The 18,920-nt window shown below is 40.8% G+C and overlaps 1 protein-coding gene across 7 annotated transcripts in view; it reads right to left on the bottom strand.

Moving 5' to 3' along the window:
* Positions 1–4,835: 4,835 nt before the first annotated feature.
* The window catches only part of POU2F1 (POU class 2 homeobox 1), a 103,068-nt gene continuing 88,983 nt past the window's right edge, over positions 4,836–18,920 (bottom strand). For all 7 annotated transcript variants that reach the window (XM_069025209.1, XM_069025219.1, XM_069025252.1 and 4 more), the window contains 8 exons: positions 18,044–18,217; positions 14,192–14,333; positions 11,913–12,058; positions 11,246–11,425; positions 8,349–8,454; positions 7,595–7,940; positions 6,724–6,812; positions 4,836–5,520 (listed from right to left, as the gene is read on the bottom strand). In XM_069025209.1, coding sequence (XP_068881310.1) covers positions 5,210–5,520; positions 6,724–6,812; positions 7,595–7,940; positions 8,349–8,454; positions 11,246–11,425; positions 11,913–12,058; positions 14,192–14,333; positions 18,044–18,217 — 1,494 coding nt within the window. In that variant the 3' untranslated portion in view covers positions 4,836–5,209. The remainder of the gene's footprint in view (positions 5,521–6,723; positions 6,813–7,594; positions 7,941–8,348; positions 8,455–11,245; positions 11,426–11,912; positions 12,059–14,191; positions 14,334–18,043; positions 18,218–18,920) is intronic.

Here is an 18,920-nt window from a genome sequence, read left to right as displayed (position 1 = left end):
ACTGAAACTACTTGCAGTGACACAGAGGAAACCAGGTACTGTTCAGATCATGAAGACAAAGATATGAACATCTTAAGAAATTGCAAATTGTAAGCAACAACTTTTTGACGAAACCTCCTCTATCAAGTATCTTTAAAGTATTTTAGGGGACTCCCCTCTACAAAGAAGAGAGAAACTCACAGGCAGCAGCAAGAGATTTCATGAGTGGGAAGGGTAGAACTTGTGCAAGGTATCTTGAATTCTCTATTGCTATAGTACTTTGGGAGGGAGAGGGCAGATGCACTGGGTGCAAAAATAGAAAGGGATTTGAGTTGGCTGCGTGAGAACTGACAACCATAAATGCAATGGGGGAAGCAGGCCAGCTTATTCCTTTGGTCATACTCCACCCTAGGCAACATCCACCAGGGATACACAGGGCCTGCTGGGGTATAGGGTGTGGAGAAACAGCATTTAACCATTTTAGGCAGAACAGCAATAGGGAATAGTGACTCTTCATAAAGTTAACGTGGCAATAAAAACATCTACATTTTAAACTTCCAGTTTAAAACCAAGTATCATTGCAAGTTTGGACCAGATGCATTATTTTGTCTGTCCTAAAACACTTGAATGACCATGAGAAGCTACTTGTTTCTTTAAGATAATTTTGTACTTTTATATATTTCTTTATCTAAGAAAATATGAACTGATATTTAAGGTAAATTAGATGTTGCTTTGGTTTAGTATCTGCGGTATGGCTCCAGCTGTAATGGCTGTACTGCTCCATTTGCAACAAAAAACAAGAGAAAGGAGGGAATTCCTGTTTTAAGGAACGTTGCTTCGCAGGAATGTGCAGAGAGTTAAGGAATTAATCCTCCTGTGTCCTTCACTAACTCAACTGCAGAAACATGGGAAAGCCCATGGTGTGAGGTTTACAGAGGTGGCATTTGAACATTAGGTCACAGTTCCAAGAAATGTCTACGTGCACATCCACACCACCTCACAGTGACACGATAAAAATGTCCTTAGACTAACACATACAGTATCTCAGAAACAAAACTAATCCTCTGTAGGAAATTTAAACAGATGTAGCTATTGTGAGCAGCCACACCTGTGTGTACTTTCTTTGGACTATTCGTGAATCCTTCCACAGTGACTGTGGAGAGTCAGTTTGGAGGAGACCAAGTGTACTAAAGCAAAAATGTGCTAAAGCTAAACATGTTTTTCTTAAGAACAGAAAAAAATGTCATCACCAAGCTACAAGACCAACTCCTGAAGCCATTCTCTAAATTATTTTTCACCTTCTGGGCATATCTGTGTTTGTGTCTCCGTAAATCTCTTGCTTTTTGAACTATCCCTGCCTGCAATGAGTTTTTCACCTTCTCTTTTCTTGCCTGGGTCCTGTGACATGCTTGCAAACTATGAAAAGCAACCCTCTCACCTTTAAATACAGAGACATGGAACTCTGAAAAAGAGATGCTATTATCCTTTTCCAACACAGCACCAATCTCTTTGTGATCGTATTTACTGGGTCTGTACACGATTGTTATCGTTTCTTTTCAGATGCATCAATTCCTGCTGCCAGCACAATGATAATTTAAAAAAGAAACTTCTGCTAAATTCTGGTACATGATCTCACTTTCTTTTCATTCTCTGAACTTGGCAGAAGTACACTCACTGCCAGTCTGATTTCCTTCTTTCACCTAAACACTGGAGGTAGCCAGCATCCGTGAGGAAAAACACTGATAGGGATGAAAAGTAAGCTCCAGGAACAAGTCAGTCAGTCATAGGGATGTTTTAGGGGACAATGAATCAGAGCACATTGACAATGGATGCCATGGGATATGTGCTCTTTGGGCATTATGTCAGCTTCTGCAAACAAAACCAAGCTTTTTCGGATATGTGGCTACTCTGAGTTTCCAGTTTCTGTCAGAAAAAAACTTGCTAAGAAATTCCCTGGAATCTGGGCCCCAGATAGAGTGATGGGGTAGAGAAGAGGAGGGTAAAGGGGTATAAGGTGCTCACACCAAAGCCATGTGACCAATGCAAAGGTAGTCAGGAAAAAAAGCAGATTTTTATAATAAATAAACCATCCAAGCTGCATTAGTGTTCCAGATATGTACTCAACAAGACCCTCTCCCAACCACAAACCAGCAAGAATGGGACATGAAAACTCATTCAGACAGCTAATGGCACAGTCTCTTGGAACTGCGGAGAGAGGATTTTCCACTGATTTAAGGCCCACCTTTCTTTGTGTTTCCTAGATATCTGCCAGGACCATGCCCCCCACCCCACCACAAAACCCTTGGGGAGGAGGGGATCCATCGGAGACAAGCCTGGTGGTCTCCCCCCTCTAACAAAAAAAGCTTCCTGATAAATTGTACTTTTGCACAGGTGTGAAAGTAAGCAGGGACTTTCAGAGTCAGGAACAAACGCTACAGCTGCAGCTTTCCCCACCCTCTTACTTCACTCAAAACAAGTCCCAGGGACTTGCATTCCTTTGGTAGAAACTATAGACCGTGCTGTGGCCTCCAGACCAGCACAGTGGGTACCAGCATCTTCTCTTCTACTTTTCCCTACCTCCCTGAAGTTCACCCAGCTGTATCTGTTGCTGCTCTGAAGCTTTTACTGTGGGCCATTGCCATTTTTGCAGTATTAGTCATAGCCCTAAAAGTCTCCTGCACAGCCTGAAGACATTGAGACACATCAAAAATACTGAGATTCATCCATACTGGGGGGAATAAAGGTGGGACCTCTTGGATTAACAATCCTCTGACATTGCCATTCTATTTACACATCAAATAAAAGAAAACAAAATCAAGTTAAGAGTCTGCCCCAAGGATAACACAAATTACCAACCAAAAAAAAAAAAAAAGATTAAAAACAAGCAGCAACTTTTATATAAAATTAATAAAAACAAAAGACAAATGAAAAAGAAATTGTCAGTAGCATCTATCGCCTCTCTGCATCTGAACTGCACTTATACAAACTAGTCCATTAGTACAGCAGCTTGCTAGAAATTGACTTTGGTTCAAGCTTAGTTTTAAAAAAATAAAACATAAAAAAATCAAAAACACATAAGAAACGGTGGACGGACATTTGTTAGTTTCCCTGCTTGCAGTTCACTAGTTTTGAAGATTTAGGGGTAATTGGTTTAAATATCAGTAAAACAGGAAGGTGGAGAGTTAGAGATGAACAGAGCAAAATCATGGTGGTGGGGGGAGAGATAAGGGGTTCTGCCACTTGAGTGCAAACACAAATCCCACACGCTCAGGCCACAAACCAAAGCATGTGCAGAGTTTAAAGTTGCTGCCTTCTGGATCTTGGATGAGAAGCTCCAGGATCCCCCTGAATCATCAACAAAATGAACGTAGCTGCATCAGCTCATTATTTTAGGACACTCTGGTGACAAAAGAAAAGTGGGTGGGTGGGAAAGGGACTCTTCTAATACCCTCACTAGCTAAAAGTAATTTAGTTTTATACACATGGCAGAAACCTTTAAATCCATCAGGAATGGAAAATTCAATGTGAACTGCATTGCAGTGATCCAGTCTTCTCTCTTTAAAAATCTTTTTTTTTTTGGTTCAGATACTAGATTGTATATTTAAGAATATACGGATCTAACTTCTGTACAGTTCATTACTCCTTCCTCATCCACAAAAATATCCTTTGCTCCACAGATCAGAATCAACCTTGAAAAGACAGTTCCAGTGCCAGGCCAGCCCCAGGACGTGCCGATTGCCACCCTCACCCCACAAGCAGCCCCGCAGCTCAGAGACCACACGAGATCAGCCCAGGGTGTGCAAAGCCCCAGAGTGGCTCTGTTGTGTTGGCATTAATGATGGCACCTTCTGTTCCCATATTCCTGGCTTTTGTGTTTTGAAGCCAGAAGCACTTTTTTTATTAGGGAGTTCTTCTAAATACAGTGTTGGAAGCATCAGAAAAGGAATATTGCTATGAACAGGAAGAATGTGACCTTCTGAAATCCAGTACCAACTCACCTAAAAGGTGTCTAGGACTGTAAATGCTGCTCTACATGCTGCCAATTAACCTGGGTAATGATGTTTTTTAAATATTTGTGTGTGCTCTTGCACAGCAAAACGAAATCACTGGAACAGAAGAGCCATCAGTATTGTCACACATTCCACACTTGAGAGGTCACATCCCACTCTCTGAAGTAAAAGGAACCAAGCACATGAAGCTAAGAGCAGAATTTGGCCATTTTGTCTAAATATTTGAGAGAAGGGGAATGGCAGTTTACAGCTAATTCCTATGCCTGCTTGAAAAACAGAGACCAGCCTGGAAGTTTGCACACAATGATCTCTGCTGCTGCACTGAGCTTCCTGCACAAATGATGAACATAAATTCTTCTGATCCCTACAAGTAGGCATTAGACAAATTCGAGGATGAGGAAACTGTTCAGAACATTTCCAGAAGATTAGGACTGAAAGTCTATTTGTGCTCCATTCTTCCTCTCCACCCCCGTGCCCTCCCCCCATGGTGTGGGAGCTCGCTGAAAATAATCCAGGAGCAAAAGACAAACGCGTCCAAACTATATATATAAAAATAATAATAATAATAATAATCATCATAATAATAATAGAGATACACCAGTAATACAGGCCTGCCTAAATTGTACCAGTTAAGAAAGGAACCCCCAACATGATTGATACGATTATAAACACCTTGTATGACATAATGGCCTGTACAACAGACCTATAAAATGATAATTAAAAAAGAAAGATATTTAGACCAAAAAAACCAAGAAATCCCCTTCCTATGTTTGAATTGATAACCCACCTTAACTTGTCATTGTGACTGCTGGAAATGATAAGTAGTCCTTTCACTTTTTTTGTGTTTTTGTGGTTTTTAGTTTTTTTGTGGTTTTTTTTTTTTTTTTACATTTTTGGTTAGAAAGTTCTCCGATCCATGAAGCGATCCTGAAAAGACAGTGTTTATTATAAAATTAGGCAAATGTCTGTCCCAGCTTTAAATCCTTCCTGTTTTGCTTTTGTTTTTTTTTCCTTTTTTTTTTGGTTTTTTTTTTGTTTTGTTTTGTTTTTTTAAATATTTTTCCTTCTCTCTCTCTCTCTCTCTCTCTCTTTTCTCTCTCTCTCTCGTCCCCCAGCAACACGGTGAGAGGATGCCCATGGCATTTGCAGTTCATACACCCGGCTGGCAGCCGATCCCACCGCACAGTGACCCAGGCTGCTGGAGCACAGCCCAGCCCGGCTCACTGTGCCTTGGAGGCAGTAGTGGTGGTGGACGTGGCCCCGCTGGCAGAGGCCACCGTGAGGAGAGAGTTCTGGATGGACTCGGCTGAGGTGGAGGTGGCGTGAAGGCTGGCGACTGGTCCAGAGGCCCCTGCGGAGGCTGCAGCTGCAGAGACCAAGCTAACTGGGTTGCTGGTGAGCAGAGAAAGGTTCTGAGGGTTCAGGAACAGAGGGGCAGTGACGATGTTAGGGGTACCTCCAGCATTGGCAAACACCAAGTTTCCAGTTGCATCCAGTGATGTTATTGGAAGAGAGCCACCAGATGCAAGAGCTAAAAAAAGGGAAAATTGAGCAGGGAGGATATAACATTAGCAGTAAGCAACAATGCGAAGTGTGCCTAAAAGCAAGGGGTCTCTGCATTTGCCCTCCTCTGATATTTTGCTCTCTAAATCACTGAGGGCAGCTGTCTCATCATAGGCTGCTTTTTTTTTCAAAATAACCATCAGACAAGATCTTGCGGATACTAAAACGCCTCTTTCATTTGCTGCTAAACTCATTCCACTGTGCCTCTCTTCAGCTCTTTTAGCACAATACTGGCTTCTGTTTCCTGCCACAGAGAGTCTGCACACCCAGGCCAGTTGCACTGGGAAGGGTTGAGATGAGGGTTCATGTGAAATGACAGCTATCACAAGATGGAGAAGGTCATGTAACCTTGAGCGTAACATTTTAAATGTTGACATATAACCAACCACTGTTGCAGCTTACTCTCACGGGTCTACAGCGTTCAGTCTGCCTTAGATTATGATCTCCTAAATTTATCTGTGACACTTTATGAAATGGTTCTTTCTTGCAACCTAGAAACAAGATTTTTCAGCTAGTTTAGAGGATATTTGAACACACAGGTGACCTAGCTCTTTAGACAAATGTAACACCTGGTTTCTCCAGGTGGCAGACTATGAACTCAAAACAACTCTTGCTGGTGTCAGTGGTAACTTCTGGCTGTGTGGTACTTCCAGAACAAATAAATATTTACTCTTCTGAATGTGGATTTATGTATTTCAAGTTCTATGTAAGGATTTTAGGAGACAGGATGTTTGTTGTAGGTTCTTTTCAAACACATGTGAGGACAAGAATTCAGGATCAAGACTTGCTCAGAACTGCCCTCCTAAGAGACCTCAGAATGGTGCAAGTCTGCTCAAGCAGACTATAGAAGAGCTATAAAAAGCAAATCTCTAACCTGCTAGAGATACAGGCCAATGAGGCGAGGACAACAAAATAAATTCCAGATTATACTCAGTATCTTAAATGCCTCCTTTAAATCAATGTAAGACCATACAGTGATTCCCTATCTGAAGTTGTACCTGCTCTTATCTCTGTGACACACAAGATGTATTTGCACATTTAATTTTGTAAAACCTTTACTCCTACACAATTTATGCCCAGTGCTGAGGAGTCAGTGTTCTTTGGTAGACAAAAACAGAGCACATAAACCGAAGCTGTGTGACAGAGATGCATTAAAAGGAACACTACTGACCTTGAATAGTTGCCAGTGTACTGTTGCTCATCAGGGCCGGGCTGAGAGCACCACCTAATGTCCCTGGATTGAGGCTGAGTAAGGCACCTCTGCAGGAAGGAAGATCATGGAAGAAGTGGAAAAGAGAAAGAGTGTTACTTTTAAGAAAAGTTTTCACTGTTCAAAAGTACCCCACCATATTTAAAATTTAAAAAAACCAAAAGGGGTGGGGGAACATGGAGGAAGGAAAGACCAGAGATTAAGGGCTATTTTCAGTTAGTTTTTCCTCCATTAATGGTTAATGACATTCTTGAAGTACAAGCACTGTAAATACATGACTTGCATTCATTGTTGGTGTAAAATATTCCTATGAAGTATTTTGGGAAATCTTAATTGATAGAGAACTATCATCCTCTCCCAAACGCAGATAAGAAATACAGAAGTCAAGAGGAATTAAAGAAACAAGGAAGCATCTGTCTGAGCAACATTTCTAAAACTACAACTTCAACAGTACAACATCATGCATCTTTGAGAACTTCTTGCTCATGATGGAGAAATGAATACAGAGGTGTACAGTGGGTCTAGGCTATCTCTCCATTTTACAATTAGAAGGACAGATTCTATGATTCAGTGGTAAATTGCAGTTTTTGAGTCAAGCTCTGCAGTGGAATGAATGATTTATCAAACAACAACATCGCTGCAACACAGCTTTTTCACCTTTAGAATGAACACAGTATTTGTGTACTGTGATGGGAATGATCAATTGCCACCTATGAGTAAACCTTCAGAACCTGAGATAAATGACAGTGATACATAAAAGCGATTTATCCCAAGAATCCTCCTTCACTCCTCTGTCACCTCACCTGGAAGGGTGTGCAAAATTGATCCTTACCCAGCTGCAAACTGCGAGGATGCCATCAAGCCTGGGTTTAGTCCTGCTGCAGCAGCCATGGCAGCAAGACTTGCATTTGCAGGCAACTGTGCAGCTCCTTGTAACGCGGCCGCTGCCGCTGTTTGCAACCCTGATGCCGTTACCATCACCTGGCTGGTCCCAAGAGGGGAGGACAAGGGAGTGGAGGTTGTCTGTGTTGTGCTGGTCTCACTGGCACTGGATGCCTCTGAAGTGGAGGCTGAGGCAGAAGGGGAAGGACTCAGGGAGGGTGATGTCACTGCTGAAGAAGCTGGAGGTGCTGTTGAAATCACTGTTGCCGTGTTGTTGGAGGTGGTTTCTGTTGTGCCTGGAAGATTGGTTCTGGTCAGGTCAGCACAAAACAGATACCAGACAACAGAAACCCCTGCCCACCCAATCTGAACTGCATGTCCAGCTGAAAGGGACACAAACAGACATTTCTGTAGTACCAAGAAGCACCAAGAGTTCAAATGAAAAAATGAAATGACACTTCTCAGTGGGAGTCTGAGGAGCTCTAGAAGCCAGCAATGAAATACAGTATATTTTGTTTCAGCACTACCTGTGATTTTATTCCTGGAAAAGTCAACTCAGTGGTCACAAAAACTGAAGCTTCCTAGTGCAGCAACAAGGAACAATGACAAGAATGTCCTGGGATACCAGTGACCAATAGTGAATGACTCTTTTAAGAATTCAAAAGGGACAAACGGTAGGGGAGGAAGGAGAGATCAGCCCTTACCTGTGACTGACAGACTGGTGACAGCAGGACTGGCCAGAGGGAGCACAGGGTTGACAGTCAGGGTTGTAGCTGCACTGCTAGTCACAAGGCTTGGTGTGGTTGCCACCTGGAGGTCAAAAATGAATAAAACTGCTCAGCTTCTCAAAGCTAGATTTACACACTAGACCTGGATTTCTTTTTTCCCATCCTCAGCTGAGGAAGTTATCAGGGAAAACACTGCATATAAACTAATTTTTTTGTAATTCCATTACTTTATTATTCAGTGAAACAACCATAGCACCTTCTCTAATTGCCAGCAATATCTTTATTCTTAATAATTCAGTATTTGAAAGGAGATATACCCATATCCATATTGTCTCAAGACTGCAGGTTAGCCCTCTCTCTCTCTGCCGCCCCACAAAGAGAGCACCTTGTTTTAATAGAGACACTCTTACAGAAAGAGTTACAAAATATATTATTTCTACATGTTGGTTTTTTTTTTTTACTTGCAAACATCTTTTCAGCTCCAAATCTCTTTCTCTGATAAAATTAGGTAAATGCCCCAGCATTAACAAAGGTATTTAGAGTAATGTGTTTATATGGAGAAGCAGAGTAACATTTCACTTTTACTCAACCAAACTATAAGCTCTACTTTGGTAAGTTTCCTTGTCCCTCTGAATTTTAAAACATACAAATGGAATTTTGTGGATGGCTTATTACAAGAAAGCTTCAATAAACTGAAGGCATTACAGATAAACACCAAAGATTTAAGGCTGGAGAAACTAGCTTATGAGGAAAAATGAAATATAAGGAAAGGACTTCCTATGGCCGAGAAATGGTGTCCAACAGTAATATTTGAAGACTGTTATACATCAATGAGAGAAATGAATCCTTTAGAATTGCCCAAGAGAACATAGCCAAGGATATAGGCTAAAACATTCCTCCTTTCCACTCTCTTACCTTAAGTCTATTATCAGAGAATACCTCTCATGCTACACATCCCCTTAGAGGGAGTCAAATGCTTCACGCATTTTAAACAAGACTGGGGCAAGTGGGACAGATCTGAAAGCTTTCTGCCCATCTCAAATAGTGTATGAAATTAAGAGGAGCTGGATACACACTACACCTCCCACTAATGCAGCCCAGCAACCGCATCTGTCATCTGTCCAGCGAGCAGTTAAGGCCAAGGTCACAATCCCTATTTCAGGGCAGAGAATGACCTGGAATTAATACAGCTCACCCCGTGGTTACAGTCAGTGACTCCAGCCAATGCAAAAGGAGGCTGCTCCCAAAAGGAGCCTTCCCCTCCAATCCTGCTGCAGAGCCCGAGCCCTCGTGCAGCTACACTGCAAGTCACCCTGGTTATCTAACCATACTGAAAATTCATCATTGTTCCTCACATGGCTAATTTGCAGCCAATCTACTAAACTAAGCCCAAGCATCCTATGGACACAATCTCCAGAGCTGACACAAGGAATCAACAAAGCACACAGTCAGTGAAGGCTGGGGGCAGCAGGGCTGGAACATCCATTTGAGTAGCAGCACAGTCTTAAGAGAAGCTTAGAATGAGTGAAAACACTAGTGAAACTTCACTGATGAAAGGAAGACTGTGGTTAACACCTCCATTTCTTACATACAATGGCAGATTACAGCAACAGAAAAATTTCTGTAGGAAAGCTCCTTTAAGTTGGAGTCTGAGAGAACCTGCAGTTACTAAAACACACTGTCATAAATCTCACTATGTTCTGCCTTGGTAGCAAGGCATGCAACCTTGCTTTGCAATTGGAGGGGAAAAAAAAGAATAATAATAAAAAAGACTAAGTACATTTAACACAGCCCTTCCCCTGAAACAAAAGGTTGCATGCACACACCCTGAGACAAGGATGAGGGGAGAGAATAACACGTCACCAAAATTAATGGTTTAATGAAGTACTGGAAGATATTAGCTACTACGGTGATGAGGGTGGAATAAATACTACAAAAGGACAGCTACAGGCTACATAAATTCCACCACATTCCTATTAGCATAGCTACTATGAAATCTAATAGCTACTGTTTCTATTTATGAAAACAGACCTCCATGGACATTGGTAGCAAAGGTGCTGAAGGAACCTTGATGCATGTGTTTTGTTACTCATATTTTCATGAAGTTTGTGTTTACCTGAGGTAAATACAAGTGTGGGAAATTAATTACATGAGTATTAGCTAAACTGTTCTTTTGTTCCATGTCTTTTTTTTAACATAAATAATTTCTGACTAGAAGTAACAACAATAGTATCTGTGTGACCCAAATCTCCAAATGATACAGAATCGCAGGATGGGTAAGATTGGAAGGGACCACAGTGGGTCCTTTGGTCCAACCTCCCTGCAGGGTCAATCCTACAGAGCACATGGCACAGAATTGAGTCCAGATGGTTCTTGAACATCTGCAGTGAGGGAGACTCCACAGCCTCTCTGGGCAACCTGTTCCAGTGCATGACACATTTTACTGCTGCTTACTTACTTACCAGAGCAGCTAAAATAAGAGAGGAGGAGTAGAGCTATTAAGCGCTTTTAAAAAATTACTATTATTTTATACATATTAAAAAAAAATGGTAAAAGAAGGAAGGTCCAAATATAAACTGGAGGTATTATCTGAAATATGTTCAAAGCAATAACCCCAAGCATAAATTTGGTAGTCAGAGTATTTGTTCATGAGCTGACTAAAACACCCTCACTGAAGGCCTGACTAGTGCCTGATTTGTAAGCATTATCTCTCCTAGACAGTATCCAGGTGGAATATTCCAAATGCCAGTAAAATATAAATATGTGAGAACAGGTCTGCTGTACAAAGAAGGTGCAGCATGTGTAGCTTCCACAGTGAGCACAGCAGAACCACCTCTCCAGTGATCTTTGATAACACAGTTCTTGACTCTTACCAGTGAGGTTGGACAAGGGAAAATTGCTTTGATGGGCGAGCTGCTGGTTCCACCACTGCTGGGTGGGTTGATCCTTTTCTCCTTCTGGCGCCGGTTACAGAACCAAACGCGGATCACCTCCTTCTCCATGTTTAGCTGGTCAGCTATCATGGCGATCTCATCCGAGGTAGGCTTTTGGTTCTGACAAAAGAAAATGGCATTTCAAAAGCTCTGAAATTACCTCCTGAAGTTTTACATCATAGCTTTTTCTTCAGCAGGCAGAAATCTGGATGGGTGACTCAGATCCAGAATCTGGTCAGTGGTACAGCAGAGACAAACCACAGCAGACGCTTCTGCCCTCCAGCTAAAACCCTCAGATTATTCATATTTAGACTACAGCCCCATTTATCCATCCTCATGTTTAGACCTATGTCTGAATACACTGGAATGCAAAATCACAAAGTCAGGGAACTGCAAGAATCAGTGAATTTTTCCAAGGGGGTTTGTGTTTGTTTTTAAAGTGAAGCAGATGTTGATGCGAGTTTCCCGGCATGGGTTTTGTATTCCCCTTGTTTAGTATTAGCACTTTCCTAAATAGCACAGTAATGGGTTCACTCTAACACATATAACTATTAAGCAAAGTTTCTTCATTTCTTCATAGGCTGAGCACAGCACCAGGACCACTGACCTCCAGGAAACTCTTCTCTAAGGCCACACGTATGTTGGTCTCTATGCTGGTGCGTTTCTTCCTCCTACGGTTCAAGCCTTCGATCCCTTGCCCTGGAGAATTCAGGGCACTTGGGCTGGAGAGAGTTGAATCAGATGAGAGGTTTTCTGAAAAAGAAGAAAGTCATACAAATCAGGAGATTTAATCTGAATGCAGTGCAGTCCAATGCATGTGTTCTTCACCTGTGCAAGGTATGTTAAGACCCACTCTGTATCTACTCCTAACACACAGAGATTTATGAAGACCACATGCATTAATCATTGTATTTACAAATTACAACAGATACCTGAAACTAAAAAGCTACAAGTAGGCCCAGAGGGTGCCCTCTGCTCCTGCATGCTACCACAGTACCCCTTTTATAATACCTATATGAAGTTTGTCTCCCATATCTCATTCTACTCCACACTCACTCACTGCAGGTTGCAGTTTAAAGGAAAAAGGAGCAACTGATATCCATGAGCCATAGCTGAAAGTCACAGGCAGTTATGAAAAAATCTGAGTAGCCTGAAATTTCCTTTACCCACTCAGGAATACACTAGAGGAAGTGAAGTTCATAACCAGCTTCACAGTGTTCAGCCTCTTCTCTCTGGACATCTTAGCAGATACTCAGTGCTACCAACCACTCTACACAGAGCGCAGCTCCCCCTGCGTAGCTTCGACAGGGCTCTTAACCCCTAGTCCTGTCTTTCTGACACCACAAAGGAACAAAGAGAGAACATTTAACCCCACCTGGTAGCAGGAAGAGCCATCTAACCAAAATGCAAGTTTCAGCAGGGAATTTAAACAAACTTATTAATTATGGGTGGAGTTCCCTCACTGCACGGGGGTTTGTGGGTGATAAGTAGGTATCAAAGTTCACAGTGCCCACCATCATTCTGATAGACTCAAATCGGAAAGTATTTTCTAGGTTTCATTTTTTTAATAGTAATAGCACCCATAAGTGTGCTGAAACTCATCCTCAGCCTGAAAACTCCACAGAACAAGCTGAGTTGCGTGGCAATAAATTCTGGAATCATTGGTATGCTTCTCCTGCCTACTTTTACCTGAAAGAAAAAGTAGTAGCCTCTAAAGTCGCCTGAATCTTTCTTCCAAAGATTTTCATGAAACTGAGTCAGAGCCAAAGACAATGGTTCCCCACTTGCAGGCTGTGAAGAACCCTGACACTGTTCACAGACCTTAACTTTAGAGAGACAAGTATTTCTTCAGGCTAGCAGGAAAAAAACCCCTATGACACTCATTGCATATGAATAGCATTGGACTCATCCAACGTTGCTGGAAGGTTTGGGGACCACTGTCCTGTGGACTTCAGCACTAAGTGTGGAGGTATTTATATTTTCTATCACAGACCTAGAACACCTAATGATAACCCCTGTCAGCAAAACAGAGTGACACTTTCTCTTGTCAATGCAGGACAAATTTTCAACACCGCATGAAATTATTTTCAAAATTTCAGAGAATGCTGTAGGCACCAGCATAAAGCTCTCTCCATTTTGGTAAAATCAGGAAGGCACACACCATCCCTGCCATCTGTTTAACATATCCATCAGTTTTATATTATGTACAACTGCATACTTGGATGAAAAAACTGGCTGACAGCACTCTCAAACACTTTCTATCTTAACACCTAGCACCACCATACAAGCTCCTTTTGCTGGTAGGAGATTAAAAAAAAAAAAAAAACAACACTACCAACATTGGCATAGTGAATAACTTGTATCATAGGAAAAAAATAATATGGGAAGGAAAAAGCAAAACCTAACCCACAAAAAAACTCTTCCTACAGGGAGAAAGATTATTTATTTGGACCCTTGGAGAGAGATAAAAGGAATGCACACAGGGGTATGGAAGGAGATGGATGCAATAAGCTCTGCCTACTGAAACAACAAATCATGCAACCCTCTCTCTACCACACATCTGAAAAAGAAAGCTAGAAGAGGATTAGAAGTTATATGCATTAACATACATGAAGGAGGAAAACCATGACACATATTGTACCTCATCCCATGCAATTGTTCAGCTGTCTACAGAACACATTTCTGAAAGTTCATACTGGAACTATTTTGGAAGCGTATAGGTACATGAAAAGGGAGCTATGGGCCCTTATTTCTACACCCTCATTTGTCCCAGGGGCAGCTACAAAGGCTGGTAGCTTCATAAAACCATAAGGGCACAAACGAAGCAGCTTTTCAGAATCCTACTGATTTTGGTAGGCTGGTGAAGAAATACACAGACTCATTCACCTGCATCATTGAGCCACTTTTCCAGAAGTGGCTTTAACTTGCACATGTTCTTAAAGCTGAGGTTCAAGGCTTCAAAGCGAGAGATGGTAGTTTGGCTGAAGTCATTTCCATAGAGTTTGCCCATAGCGAGCCCAACATCACCCTGGACAAAGAAAGAGAAAAAAGGGATTCACTGACATAGGCACTTCCAAAGCAAGGAATCCTGTCACATTCTGGTGTTCTCTTAGTGACTCCACTGCTCTGTGGGATTTCAGTTTCACAGAGGCTTTCTCAGCGCTACCAAGACTCATGCTAAAGCAATAATCATAAAGAAATGTCAAACCTCAGTCAGTTTAACTGTGCAACTCTTTCCAGGAAATCCCTGATGCTTTGTCTTCTTAGCATTATCACTGAGCAGCACATTCTACTGAATAACTTGTAACATTTTCTTAGTTCTTTAAAATAAATAAAGGCCAACCTCTCTTTAGGAGCAGATTTAAGTTTTTCTGCATATTTCACACCAAAGAAGAAACATTCAAATAAGCAGAAACGCAATGAATTCACATTCTCAAATTTGTAGAAAATACTCTAGAAAAGATGTCTGCAAACATACATCACATTTAAATAGATGTATAACAGATAAAATCAATAGATATTCTCATCTGAACTGTTAGTGTCTTCTGAGGTTCAAACCAAATTTCTCCCCAAAAGATACAGATTTCAAAGCAGACAAGAAGTTGAACCATTTCAAATAATGATTAACAGCAGTCTTGACTATCATATTACCCATCTGCCAGAAAGCTATCCAGGAGATTTACAGGCAGATGATCATCTTTTTACATCTGTTATTGCTTTTTAAACTCAGTTTTAGCTAGCTATCAGACATTCTGCTTATCCTAATGTATATGTATATATTATATAGCTATGCAGTAAACACTTGGAAAGTGGTGTTTAAAAAAATAATCAATCCACTCTTGATTGTGGCCATTAAAAACACCATAATATTTTCATGCTTTGTTTTGAAGCTGGAAGGTCCTGCCCTTTGAAAAAAAAAAAAGCACTTATATTTCAAGTATACTATTCGGTCTAAAGCAGCTTTATTAAGCTTTTTATTTTAGCACAAAACAAAGTATGAGAAGTCTGGAAGAAGAGGCTGAAAAGCTGGAGCACAGTTAGTGGAGTTTAATTGTGAATGGGTTAGTTGGATTGGGTGTAAAGCTTGCTTTTCTTTGAGGTCAGCTCCACAACCACAGCTGGGTATGAGTACACTGACGGCATGCAGAGTGGCCACACACAAGCCAGGAAGAAAACAATCTTTGGGAAGCTTAGTAAATTGTGTAGGTTGAGCAAAGAAAACAATTTCCTTCCTAGAAGAGGACCAGAACAATTGGTTTGTGTGCCCTTCAATCAGGGGAAACACGTGGGAACTCACATTTATGCCTCTACTCATATGCCAGGATCCTGTGCATTTTAAAACTCATAAATCATTCCAAGAGGAGTAACGTGGATGCTCTTCTGGGTTTATGAAGAAGAAAACCTGGCTATGTAAACCATTTTAGAGATAAGTTGATTTATGTCTGGCAGGAAAGAGTTATGAAATTTGCTCCAGTCCCCCAACTAAATTTAATTCTGGATTTATGTTGTTCTTACTAACATTTGCCATCTGATTTAAAATGAATAGTTAACCATTTCTTTGTCAATGCCAAAAGGTGGCAGCATTTCAGCTGTAGGCAAGGGAATTTACATATTGGGATGAGAATTTTATATACTGGGATGGCCCACAGATAGGATGGAATAGAGTATAAAGGCACTGTATACACATCTGATCTACTCTGCAGGTTGACTGAAGCTCTGGTAATGAACTGAAACTGATTAAAAGGTACATCATTGTTGTGTGTATCGGTCTGTTAAGAAGCTCAGATGGTCTAGCAGAGACAATACCTTTCACAGAATAAAAATAACATTGTCTAAAATGTTCATTCACGTAGCTGGAATCTGTACTGAACAATTAGTCCCAGGCCTGCAATGATGCTAAGGTGCAGTTTGCTCATTGTGTCCCTGTATGTCAAACATGGAGGTATTTTTAAGGAAAACAAACAAAAGGATTCAAATGCATCACCCACATTTCAGCGTGGGAGAAGAGACAGAACTGCTGAAATTCAAAACCTGTTTTATGGTTCACACAACAGAATGTAGTAAGTGATTAGTTTGCAATGCAAACTAAATCTTACAATTATTTTTGAAAGGCAGGGGTGGCATGAGTCTGAAAAAGCTTACAGTACTGCTGGAAATAAATTTCTTTTATCCTCTGAAAGGCAGTCTATTTATCCAACTATAGGAAACCAACGTAATCAGGGTCTCTAATTATCATCCAATTATGCAATTAGGTTGAAGTTATTAGAACAGCCTAATTACACACATACAAACTCAGAGTAGGATAGGAACGACCAAATGTAATTTTATCACATTCTCAAGATTCCCCTTTTTTAATCTGAAAAGCAAATACTGAAATATAAGTCTGAGCAGTTGTGTTCATTTTTCCTCACCATGAAAATTCATAACAGGGTCAATAAAGAAAGGTTAACACATAACTTTAAAAGTCTAGCTGAGCCTTTATAATCATCTCACAGCAGGGCAGATTAAACATAATAATGAGAGATCTACACGAACCTCCTCAGTCAGGCTATAGGGAAGCTATTGTATTTTACCCTATTCTGTGCTGCTCTATTCGAGCTTTTGTGTGTGTCCATCACTCGTATTTCTGTGCCTCCCTCTAGTGGAAAGAAGGGAGGGAAGGAGGCACACATGCCAGCAAAATGCACTTCATTTGACTAAGAACATTCTGTTCTTGGCTTATAATTAAGATGCTGCCAGGAACTTTCATTATGAACTTTGATTTTTCAATTTAGGACTTTGCCAGAAAAATAAATCTGACTTCAGCACATACTTTCAGCTAGAGTAGATTTACTTATTCTGGGGGGACATATGTTGGATTGACTGCTCTGAGCTCAGACTTTTAAATACTTTGATTTTTGCATGCTCTTTCTTCTAGTAAAAACATGCTTATGCTTAACCGCAGACTCCTGCCAAAATTAATTGTTTACCTGGAGAGATATTTTAATTTTGCGGGGGGAAAAAAATAATTCTGATATTAATAAGAAAGGACTCTTGGAACCAAGTTCCTTTCAACAGAATAATGGAACATATAAATGCACTTTGTACTTTTAATTGTAGTCTTCATTCAACCACTTTTACTATGTTCAAGATTACTTTTCTTCTGCTCTACGGGTATTTCTGAGCTTTTAAACAAACCAAAACAAACCACAACTCCAGTTCACCCTTGTAAGGAGAAAACTTCAAAGGTGACAGTCCTTTCAGGTTTTGTTTAGGAACCTTAGCAAAAGCATTAAATACAGAAATCATTGATGTTTAATAGGAAAATACGCTTGAGAGATAAAAACCCTTTGACATCCAAAGCAACTGCACAAATGTGATATACTTTTTAAACACACAGAGCAGTTAATTGTACTGTATGATTTTTGGAACTTTGTACTTCTGAAGGCAGCTTTAAAGTGCTTTGTCCCATTCATGTCACATCCTACAGAATGAATAGTGCACATGCAATGACATCTGGAGCTGGTAAATGCACGTTTTCCCCTGCTGGGAAAATGGCTATGCTTTAAAACCAACAGGGAAGTAAGATGGATGTATGGCTTTTTCTGTTATTTCTTAGAAATCCCCTACATAAAGGCCAGAGCATAACCCTATTTAAGCAGGTTCTCCTAGGAAATGATGGAATTGTAGTCTCCCTCCAGACTTGAAAGATGAGACCTCAGGTTCCACACTGGCAGGCACTAAGGTACGCAGTCTCACCTGAGTGAATCCAAGTTTGATCCGTCTTTGTTTGAAAGTCTTGGCAAACTGCTCAAGCTCCTCAAGGTCACTGGGCTCCTCCAAGCTGGGAGTGTCGATTCGCTTTGGTGTTGACTGGCTCTGTGGAAGTGCCTGAACGGGGGTCGTTGCTATTGTGCGTGTTGGGGTTGCTGGCTATTGAGACAGCAAGGGAAAGATGAAAATCAGACTTAAAGAGGATAATCAACAGAAATTAAATTCCAAAAAGGTATGTGATGTTCTTGTGAGAAAGGTCAGTGAATTGGATATTTCCTGCAATCTGGAAGTTTCTCCAATTTATTTATGTTCCTCTCCACAACATGCAATGACAATCCAGAAAACTATAATAGCATGACAGGCTTTTAAAGGTTCTGTCATAACCAATCAAAGAAGAGATGTTCAATGGTAGCCAACAACTTTCACTTGCTGCAGATGCCGCTCAAACAACGCTGAACATACTCTACTTGATATACTTCTATCACTTATAGACACCTTGGCATTCATCCCTTTAAAAAAATTTAAAATTGCATCTACTGGTCAGGCGGCAGATTTTCACCAGTGCAGAAGATTTAAGTCTCCTATTTAGTCCTGGAAGACTGAGCATGTACAGATGCAGCAAACATGGCAAGTTCCCTCCAATACCATCTCTTGTGACTGACTCAACTCTTCAGCAAGAAAAAACTAGATTTACCTCTAAGCCTTCTGTTGATAGTTGCAACAATAAGAATTAACATACTGGTGATACAAGAAATTAAGCAAAGGCAATCTGCAGAAAATAATTCATTTTAGGTCACACTTTTCTTCTATATAAAGGGTAATTTTTCAGGAAGTCCATGGAAGGTTGACTGTTCCTGAACAT

The sequence above is a fragment of the Aphelocoma coerulescens genome, chromosome 1 (genome assembly GCF_041296385.1).
Source record: "Aphelocoma coerulescens isolate FSJ_1873_10779 chromosome 1, UR_Acoe_1.0, whole genome shotgun sequence".
Taxonomy (NCBI): domain Eukaryota; kingdom Metazoa; phylum Chordata; class Aves; order Passeriformes; family Corvidae; genus Aphelocoma; species Aphelocoma coerulescens.
Note: the sequence above shows the minus strand (reverse complement) of the source record. Positions and strands in the feature narration are given on the sequence as shown.